A 10,293-nucleotide genomic window follows, 5' to 3' on the forward strand; every position below is an offset into this window, starting at 1 on the left:
AATGCTAAGCCATCTCTCCATCCCTTCTTCTGTTAAAAATCAGTTCTTTTCACTACTTTCTCTATTTTCCCCAGTATTTTACTTTCTGAGATTATAATAGAACATATTTCTTTTCCCTTTCCTACTTCAAATTCATGCCCTCTTTTTACACTAATTATTATTCATATGTTTCTGTATGTGTGTATTCCTAAATATGTTACTAAGTATAACTTGTTTAGTCTGTATAATGTTACTTGTATCTATCTTCAGGGCTAACCATTTGCTTTTGTTGTTGTTGTATTTCTTCTTGAAACAGAGTTTCTGTATGTTGCCTATGATGATGTCAAACTCATAGGCTTAACCTATCTATCTCCTACCTCGACTTCCTGAGTAGCTGGTTTCACAGATGCATGTCTCTGTGTCAAGCTGAGAACCAGTTGTTGAATGTATCAGTTTTGGTTGCTTCCTAATCATTGAACCTTTATTTTCTTTCTATATCTTTCAAAGTGTGTGTTATTATTTCTGAATTTATAAAGTTAAATATTTGCCTTACTTTATTTTAAAATAATGCTGATATGTTAAAGCCCTGGATTGAACTGGGGACTTTTGTCTACACAAATTGATCAATAGTTACTATCAGCAAATAGAAAAGAAATGACAGTACTGGCCCACTCGGCATGGAGTTAATGCTTGTAGGTAAATATGTAAAGATGTCAGGCTTGTAAAGTTGTTGGAAACCATCAATGTTGAACCAGTGTTCCAGAAGTTAAAGCATATGCTTCAATAAGCCTTACTCCCCCTCAGATCAGAGGTCCATGCCCAGCATGTGTGTCAAGGTGGAAGGGGAGCATCTACTAAACAAAGTTGTCCTCTGACCTCCACATACTCATTTTGGTACATACCCACACACTAAATAAATTAACCTTAAAAAGTTTCAATGCCTTGTTCATGGTTAGTCTTTGGTAATCTGCTATAGCTGCATATAGTTGTTTATGTTTTTATGAAAAAGAAAAAAACATTATAATATTTTCAATTCTTCTGCGCTAAAGACTCTCTGTAAGTAGTTGAATTTATAACACAAGAAATTATAAGATATTTTTAAAAAACAATTAATAGAAAATGAAAATGTGAGATTATGAAACATAAATATGTAAAAGTGGTAATGGATACAGTTATGTTCATAATTTTCTATCTGATTCATGAAAACCAAAGCCAAATAAATAATAATTTCTGGATAAAGTATCTGTCAAGTGATGAAAAGAAAACATGACTGAATATGGTAAACTTTATTATAGGGTTGTAGAATTCATACAACCAGAACTCCTTACAGCATTCAGCACCTGTACAGTTTTGAGGATTTCACAATACAGATATCAATGAGAAAGAATCATTACACGTGTAAAGATTACTTCCTCATGACTATTGTTCACATATAAGTCAGATTCATTACAGAGCACCTGATAGAAATGTAAAAACATAATTTCTAAAATCAGGAGAGTTGAACAAAATGAATAAAACAAAAGAATGTTAAGAGATTTGACATGCTTCACACAAAAATGTCAAAAACAATTTGAAATATTTTGACTTTAAAGCACGCTCTATCCATGATTTGTCAAGAACTTGCTTTAAATAAAAACAAAGGATGGATTTTATTGTCAGGATGTTAGATGACATATTCATGCTGCTTTCAGAATCTAAACCCTATAAATTCAAAAGAAAAGATAATTGTTTAATTTGTTGCAAACAGCAAGCAATGTCAATTAAAGTAGAATTGGACAAGAGCTTGCAGTGGTTAGTAGTTTTCTCCCCCCTTTTCTTTTCCAGTATAAGCAATAGAGTAAATGTATGAGTAAATATTGTGAGTATCCAAGAAACTTTTATATCAGAGTCAGAATGCAAGTTACTGACTTCTTATTACCAAGGATACTCTTTTATCTGTCATTCTTCACTCTTGACAGATTTTGGTCTCAACAATAAATTCATTGGGGAAGTGTCTAATTTTCCAGCATTTGTCAATGGCACGCTTGTTGAAACCTGTGAAGGCATAACAAAATGGCTTTTCAGTTTTTGTGTTCATGAAAAGGTATTTCAACATGCTCATTTCTAAGCAGTCAACTCTCACTCTCTTCCATTCACCCAATAATAATAAATTGCTTACCCAGCAAGAGGTCTCTGCGCCGAAGGCGGAAGGATTTTCGGTTGTTGCAAAGTTGGTAAATAAAAATACCAAGGTTGCTAACATCACGAATTTCTTCCACAGCAACCAGGTCTTCACGAACCACATAAGTGTGAGGCAAATACTTGCCACTCTAAAAGTTAAAAGAAAAAAGATTGAGATGATAAATTCTTAAAGACAGTATTAAAATTCCTATTTACATACTTTTAAAAATAGACATTATTAAAAATAGAATTCATTTTAGAATGGTTTTATATATTATTTTACTATATATATATATATATATATATATTTATGAGTTTCGAATTCATTGTGCTATTTGCACATATACACAGCATGCATTGATCAAATCCAACATCCCTTTATCCACCCCTCCCTACACACATTCCCTTTTCAACTTCTATTAATCAATGTTCTTTGTTCAGGTGAATATTTTTAGCTTCTATATATGATGGGGAACATAAAGTATTTGCCTAACGGACTTACATTGATTAACATAAAATACTTCAGTTCCATCTATTTTGACACAGCATTCACATTTCATTCAAAAATATTTCAATGAAATGGAATGTCTGGCACAACTTGTTAACTATTTTGAATAATGAAGTAAAATTATTTGGAAATGCCTATAAAAAATATCTCTAAAATACATACTGCCAGTTTGCCAAAAAGCTCCACCAGATTTTTTGGCGTCATAACAATGGAAGTATTGAGGGGCATCAGATAACAGTTTCCCAAAAGCAAATCCAGGTAAGCAGTCATTCCCTGTTGGGGAGGTGAAGAAAAATAAAGATAGGTATTAATAAATACTTCAGATTTTCTAAGTCTGTCTACCCAAAAACAACACAATGAAAGGGCTATACTTCAAAAAGTTGTTCATTTATTAATAGATTCATTGCCTTTCAATGAAGAAGAAATAGAGAAAACTTTTGAATAGCTGCAAGAAAGAGAAACCAACCTTCTCAAAGTCATGGATAATTGCGGCAGGGTCACTATCTGAGAAACTGGGCACAGGCACATCAATGATTGCAATGTTGTCATCTTCACGAATATCAGCCTCCTCGGTCACAGGCAGAAAGTAAGGCTCTCCTCCATGAAGGGAATTTACAGGATCTTCAGAATCAAAGAAGCACATCTCACCGTGGTAAATGGTGCTCTAAAAGACAAAAGGGTGACTTCACACTTTCTAATACTCACTGCCAGGACACTCATGTCAGTTCATCACACTGTGTTAATCTGAGGCTTGTTTGCTATAGCATCATGAAGCCTAAGCAATGTGAGAGACTGAAAGTTAATTTGAAAACATCCCTCAAATCTTCATTTCTCTGGTTAGCACCACGTAATTACTTGAGTTGATAATGAAATACATGACGATTAGTAATTCAGAGCATCAAGTATTATAATTATTACCTTGGGCATGAAGTACTTATAAATGCAGGCACCACCAACAATCAGCCCTGCCAAGATGAATGACAGCCCTAGGAGAGTAAGCATGCATCTCCCAGAAGAGCCATCTTTCTCCTGTGTGGCAACTCTGAGTTCCTATTGATTAAAAAGCAAAAATTAAAAAAAAAATTATACTTGTAAACAGTTGCTTTTATGTGCAATTTATTTCCCCTAAAAAACAAAATATTTTGGAGACACACTAAAATGTTCAAATCGAAAATCATTCTAAGACATATATAGATAGATAGATAGATAGATAGATATAGATATAGATGTGAATATATATATAATATCTCCACCAACACTGGCCATCCTCCTAGCATTTTCAAACTTAAATATAGATATGTTATTCTGAAATATGTTCTTGCAGACTATTAAAACAATCATTAATTTATAGAATTACATGTATTTTTATTAAAATACTTATTACAGATCTGTGTTTTAACAAACATTTAATGGATACAAAATATTTTTAACTGTAGACATGATATAGTGCAGGTTGTCTCTAAAAAGTATGTTCTTTAAATAATTGGAGTTAGTCACAGTTTTATAAACACTGACTTTTTGAATATAAAAATAGACACATTTCTACTTGCTTAGAAATCAATTCATCAACTTAAAGGAGTTAGTAATCTTCAATCCATTTGCTAGTTTTCAAAAAGCTTTATTGTGAAGTTAGAAAGGAATTACTTCCTTTTATTTCAGAAATTAATTGAGATCAATGATATATTTTGTAATATTCCTAATTTTATAGTAAGTATAAAGCTTCCTGATATTATCCACTATTGTATATATTGCAATAATGCTATTTTCCAAGTCTTAGAGTAAACACTAGTTTTGAAAGTAGATGATTTTCTATGTGCAGAAGTTGTTTGTGAAGGAGAGATTTAAACATTCTGTGAATTCAATAATTTGCTGAAGGATTCTCAAAAGAAATATCCAAAAGAAGAAGCAAGTGATTAACTGAGCCCTTCATGGGTAATAGAACTGAAAGGCCTGGTATTTTCAATTTGCATGTGATACTATACCCCTCAGCTGCATTATTACTCAATGAGAGAATAAGTAAAGACAGCAAATTTCAGCTCTGATAATACAAGTTAGTATTAAAAATTATTTTTGTTTGTCTACCATTAGAATTTTTCATGAAATTGCTATGTTTTATATATTCAACTGACCTTACATCAATTTAATGAAACAAATGCATGTTAATGTGAAATATATAGAAAATCATTTGATAATTTTTGTTCACAAAATAAAGATATTTTTGAAGTCCAAAATTTGAGATTCATGTTTTCTTAATAATTTATTGAAGCTTATTTCTTCAATTATATTCAACACATAGTGAAATGCCTAGAATTTTTTCTTTAAAAAAATCTAAACTAATATTTAGTACTACAGAAACTGGACTTTAAATTTTGACTGGGAATTTCTATAATACAGCTGTGGGATCTTAGAAGACATATTTTAGATAATTAAATTTAGGTGCAGAAAGATAAAATGACTAGCTAGAAGGCACATAATAGCTTAATTTGAAATTCTCTGAGGAATGAATTTCTTTTTTCTTATTACTGAGCAGAAGAACAATTTGTAATGTGATTTCATTTCTCTTTCCCAAAAACTCAGGAAGTTTATCATTAAGCATGGCCAAAGTATGAGGGTCTTAGTTTCACTAGACATGCCTATTCAGTAGGAATAAGGATTTCTTTTGTTTTCATTTAACATTGTTTGAACTCAATGTACTTGAATGAATCAATTATCATAGCTAATTTCGCCTTGAAACATATTTTAAAACTTACTGTTTCTCATTTGCCAATATGAGTCTAACATGTTCAATCTCTGTTGATCAGGCCTAATATCAAAATATAATCTGTCAAATAGTACTGTCAAAGTGGACATATCAGGGTTCTATTGCTGCTTCTCTAAAACCTAACAAAGAAATACAATCAAAGTGGAGATATTTATTTGTATTTACTGCTCATTGCACCACAGGACTGGCAAAAGTATAACATATTAACTGAAACTTTCTACCACTCATGAAGTTTTTGGTACTGAGGAGAAAAAAGGATTACTGTGTGGCTATTTTTAACTACTGGCATCTAGTTGGACCTCCCCTCAAATCTGGCCATGTTTCATTTACAAAGTTAGTAGGAAGACAACTACATATTTGACCTTCTGTCATTTAATTAAAAACCTCAACAATGCAAGGGGGTGTTGCTTTTGAGTTGCAGAATGTGTGATACACAAAAGCTAGTTTGATTGCAGAGTTAACTATTAAAAGTTTCCATGATGAAAGTTCTGCAGCAGCTCATTACCATTTCAAATTGTGTGCATAATTTTATTACATGAATTCAGATCTCACTTAAAACGCTTTTCAAATTTCCGCTATAAACGTAAAAGTGAAAACTTTCTAATGACAACAGAACAAGTTAGGACAGATCAAGCCCCATTATTGCAGATTCCACAGATGCAGGAGAAAATATGATCGCCTTTTAAAATTGAGATTTTACTGAGGAAAAATGAGAGTTTATTAACACTCCAAACCTGGTTGGTTTTTAAAAGAAATGTAAATTGGATTAGATAAATAACCTGGGAGGATAGAATGTCTCCAGTGCCTGGAAAATGGGTTGTTTAAGTTGCAATATTGGATATACTTCGGATCTGTATGAGGCGAGTGGGATATTGCTCAAAAAAAGAAATAACAAAAGAAGAGTAGCTCAAAATTTATTTTTACAAGTGCTTCACCAAGAATTAAAACCAGTATGTTTTGACAGCTCCATTTCCTAGCCGTTAACACTGTCTAACTAAAAATACACTCGTGTGTGTGTGTGTGTGTGTGTGTGTGTGTGTGTGTGTGTGTGTGTATAGACACAGGCTTGCCCCACCCCATCATCCCACGCATGCAGTTTGGAGTTAAGGTTGCCCCTTGCCTCCATTCAACCTCTGCAATCAGCAATCCTACAAAGACACAGATTCATATCATTTCACTCAAGTCAAAAGTAAAGAAAGAACAGTTAAGTCTCTTGCCCTTGCTCACCCCATGTGGCTGCTCTGTCCCTGTAGCTATAATTGTGTCTCTGGTTAATTCCATAACCCATTTCCCAGAACAACATGACATGAAGGAATTTCTTCAAACTCCTTCCAACAACTTCCTGGGATAGGTGGTGTTAAGGGATGGAATCGCATGGAGGCAGTCAAGGCAGAGTGAAAGGTGGCCCACGCAATTTACAGTGCAGCTTGCCCTGCCTGGAACTCGAAGACAGCAGAGCAGCCAACATTTTGTCCTCTGCACCTGCACCCTCACCCGCTTCTCTCTCCATTCCCAAACCCCAGCAGGAAGACATAGTGGAAACTACCTTGCCAGTCAGGATCTGAGCTCGGACGGTGCGGCTCACTAGTGCCTCCACATCTTGCCGCGCCTCCTCCTTTTGCACCGCCGTGGGGGTGTTGAAGGCGATCTTCACCATGGTGAATCTTCGGGCTGCGCGGTAAGGCGCGGCTCGAATGAGTATTCTGGGCTGCAGGTTGGAAGAGGAAGGGATCGCGCTTGCCCAAGCAGCACTTTCTCCCTGTCTTCCACAGGCTGCAGCAAGCTCAAGTCTGGGGATACTTATGACGCAGTCCCAGGCTGAGTGGGAGAGCGTGGGCGGGGCCAGGGAGGTGCGGAGGGAGGAGCAGGAGGGGGCCCAAGCGCTGGAGTGGAAGCGAGTGGGGGTGGGAAGCTGCTAGTTGGGAAGGGAGGGGGAGCTGGAGCTGATGGCCTGCTTAGGGTGGACAAGCCTCACCTGCACACACCAGGCAAGCTCCTTTTGACTTCTGCACCCTCAGATAAGAGCAAGGCAGGAAGGAAACCTGCCTGTCATGTCTTTCTGCTTAGGCCTGGACCACAATAGCCCCTGACTTTGACTCTGTTTTCCCAAACTTGTGCCTGGCCCCCTGTGGGGCCCAGGATTGTAACTTGGCACCAACCCAAGCTTTCTCAGTTCTCCAACCCACCCAGGCCAGAAAGCACAGTTCCCCGACTGTTCTACACCTTTATATCTTCCGTTTCATGAACACCTAGAAGTTAGTTTGTAGTTGCTTGCTTCATTCGCCCAACATTGTTTTGCTTCCATGATTTTTGTTTTCTTTTATAATTTTTAACTTTCCAACTTAAAGTAATGTTAGATGAGAAAGACAGAGCTTTTGTCTCCTGAATTCCTTGTTTTGTAGACAGGACATGATGAGATACAGAGAAGGGAGGGTGGGAAGCTCATTCCTAATGAATCAGTGAAATAACCCAGATCTTTTCATTCTCCCTGGCCAGGATAGTCAGAGTAAGGTCTCACTCAGTCCAGAGCCTGTTTCTCTTCAGCCACCAGCAGGAAAAAAGCAGGGATGTGTGTACCTATGCGTTTAAGGAGCTGGGGCACACACAGTATAACCAGATGCTGGCACAGCTCTTGCAGAAAAAATAAAAAATCAAGAATCTCAGAGGGACTAGGTTTCAAAGCATTACCGAACATTTCCATGGATATTCATCTAGTATAATTCAACTATTTCTTCACTCAGTTCTCCTAGACTGGTGACACAGAGAACCTAACTAGTGAAATTCAAGCTATGTTGGTTGGTGATTTAGAGTTGCCGGTAGGGTTTATAAATAGCCTTGCTACATAAAACAGAATAGAGGGAGGTCTGTTGTATGAAGGGAGCCATACAAAACAAAACCGCAACAAAACAAGACACCATTTCTTTGTTGTTGTTTTGTTTTGTTTTTTTTTTTTTTTTTGTTTTCTTTTGTTTTGTTTAACTAGAGAATTTCCCCACCTACTCATCAACTTAACCCAACAGACTTGAATATGCTGAATTTCTTCCTTTCTATCCAAGAAATTCTAGCTTGGAGTTTTTCCCATGGAGATTGTTTTGCCTCTAAAGCCTTCCCCTGACTTGACTGTGGAGACTTTGCAAAGACAGAGTTCATATTCTCTGATAGGTCACAGATGGGAAGGTAGATGAACGGGAACATTGAGGAGCCTGTGCCTTGTACAGGGTCAAGACCTTATAAACAGATGTTTTAGTTTACTTAGAATCACTGGTATCTTATGCTCTTTCACTTTTTACTTAAGTCTGATTATTATAATTCAAAATTTCCAAGGCAATCCTTAGTTTAGGTAGAGAAACAAAATCTAAGTTTTCCCTGTCTGTTTTTCTTCCCAGGTGCCCTCTGTTGGGAATCACCTTTATGACCCCCTCAGTTAGGATCTGTACTACCCTGATCCACACCACCTGCATAACTGAACACATACTTATTTCTCCACATTTATCTACTAAGTGCAAGCTACCGGAGCAGGTAGCAGATGTTATTATCTTTCTTGCAATGTGGTAAGGCAGGAGGAGCAGGAATTTTTCCCATTTCTTCACAGAAGAGACTCAGCCTCTGATAGCTACCAAAAGGAACATTTGATCATTTGCTTGGTATGTAGCATTAGGTAACCTACCTGGTCTCCTCAGGCACCACTTTCCTCTACTGGATGATTCTCAGGAATGAAAATGTAGAAAGGCATGCTTCTTTTCTTATTCAGAAAAGAGAAAGAAAATGGCATGGTTGCTTACCCTAGAACTCCATTCTAGTCTGCAGCATATCCATATTTCAAGCTTGTGGGCCTTACTTATTTTTGACCTCTTAAAATGTTTTCTCCTTCTAGAGCTCTTAAGTGATTTTGGTGACTAGAGGTAGGTCTTCCTGTAAAAAGTTAAAGTCCTAAGCATAGTTACATATAATGACATGAATAATTAAGCCACCATCTCTTATTTGTCACTATCATGATCCCTTTTCAGAATGTCTGCTATTGTCAAAATGGTATGTACACATACTACCAATTTGTCAGATACCACTATTACCTTCTTCCTTCTTCACTGTTTATATACCTCAGTCCATGTCTTTGTGTATGTGCATTTCCATTCCCCTATATGTGTGTGTGTGTATATTTATGCCTATGTGTGTATACATATGTATATGGGATATGCAATTAGTGTATTGTGCTTTGGAATCATATTTTAACAATAACATCCTATGTTAATAATAATTTATTTGAGCAAGTGTCCTTGTGGTGTGATTGAGCATCCTTTGGGTATATGTCCAAGAGTTAACACTGGGTCTTGATTCCCAATTTTCTGAGAAACTTCTATACTGATTTCCAAAGTATCTGTACAAGTTTACACTCACATCAGCAATGGATGATTGTTCTTTCTCCACATCCTCTCCAGCATAAGCTGTCATCAGTGTTTTTCATCTTAACCATTCTGATTGGTGTAAGATGGTATCTCAGAGTCATTTTGATTTGCATTTCTCTGATGATTAAGGATGTTGAACATTTACTGAAATGTCTTTCAGACATTTTAGGTTATTCTGTTGACAATTCTCTGTTTAGATCTGTACCCCATTTTTAATTGGATTATTTTGTATTTTTTTCTTATTGACCATAACCTTTGCTTACAGAAGCTTCTCATCTTCAGGAGGTCTTACTTATTGACTGTTGCTCTCACTGTCTGTGCTATTGATGTTCTATTTAGGAAGTGGTCTCCTGTGCCCATTATTCAAGGCTACTTCCCACTTCCTCTTCCAACAGGTTCAGTGTAACAGGATTTATGTTCAGGTCTTTGACCCACTTGAACTTGAGATTTGTCCATGGGAATAGATATGGATTGCATTCTTC

General features: G+C 36.2%; 1 protein-coding gene across 1 annotated transcript; it reads right to left on the reverse strand.

Annotated features, from left to right (window-relative positions):
• Nucleotides 1-1,250: 1,250 nt before the first annotated feature.
• Itm2a (integral membrane protein 2A) lies at nt 1,251-7,220 on the reverse strand. Its single transcript, XM_051178665.1, has 6 exons — nt 6,955-7,220; nt 3,566-3,697; nt 3,114-3,311; nt 2,810-2,920; nt 2,138-2,288; nt 1,251-2,013 (listed from the first exon to the last, which is right to left on the reverse strand). The coding sequence occupies exons 1-6, from the start codon at nt 7,063-7,065 to the stop codon at nt 1,925-1,927; spliced, it is 792 nt and encodes a 263-aa protein (XP_051034622.1). The 5' UTR covers nt 7,066-7,220; the 3' UTR covers nt 1,251-1,924.
• Nucleotides 7,221-10,293: the final 3,073 nt, after the last annotated feature.

The sequence above is a fragment of the Phodopus roborovskii genome, unplaced genomic scaffold (assembly GCF_943737965.1).
Source record: "Phodopus roborovskii unplaced genomic scaffold, PHOROB, whole genome shotgun sequence".
NCBI classification, from domain to species: Eukaryota; Metazoa; Chordata; class Mammalia; order Rodentia; family Cricetidae; genus Phodopus; species Phodopus roborovskii.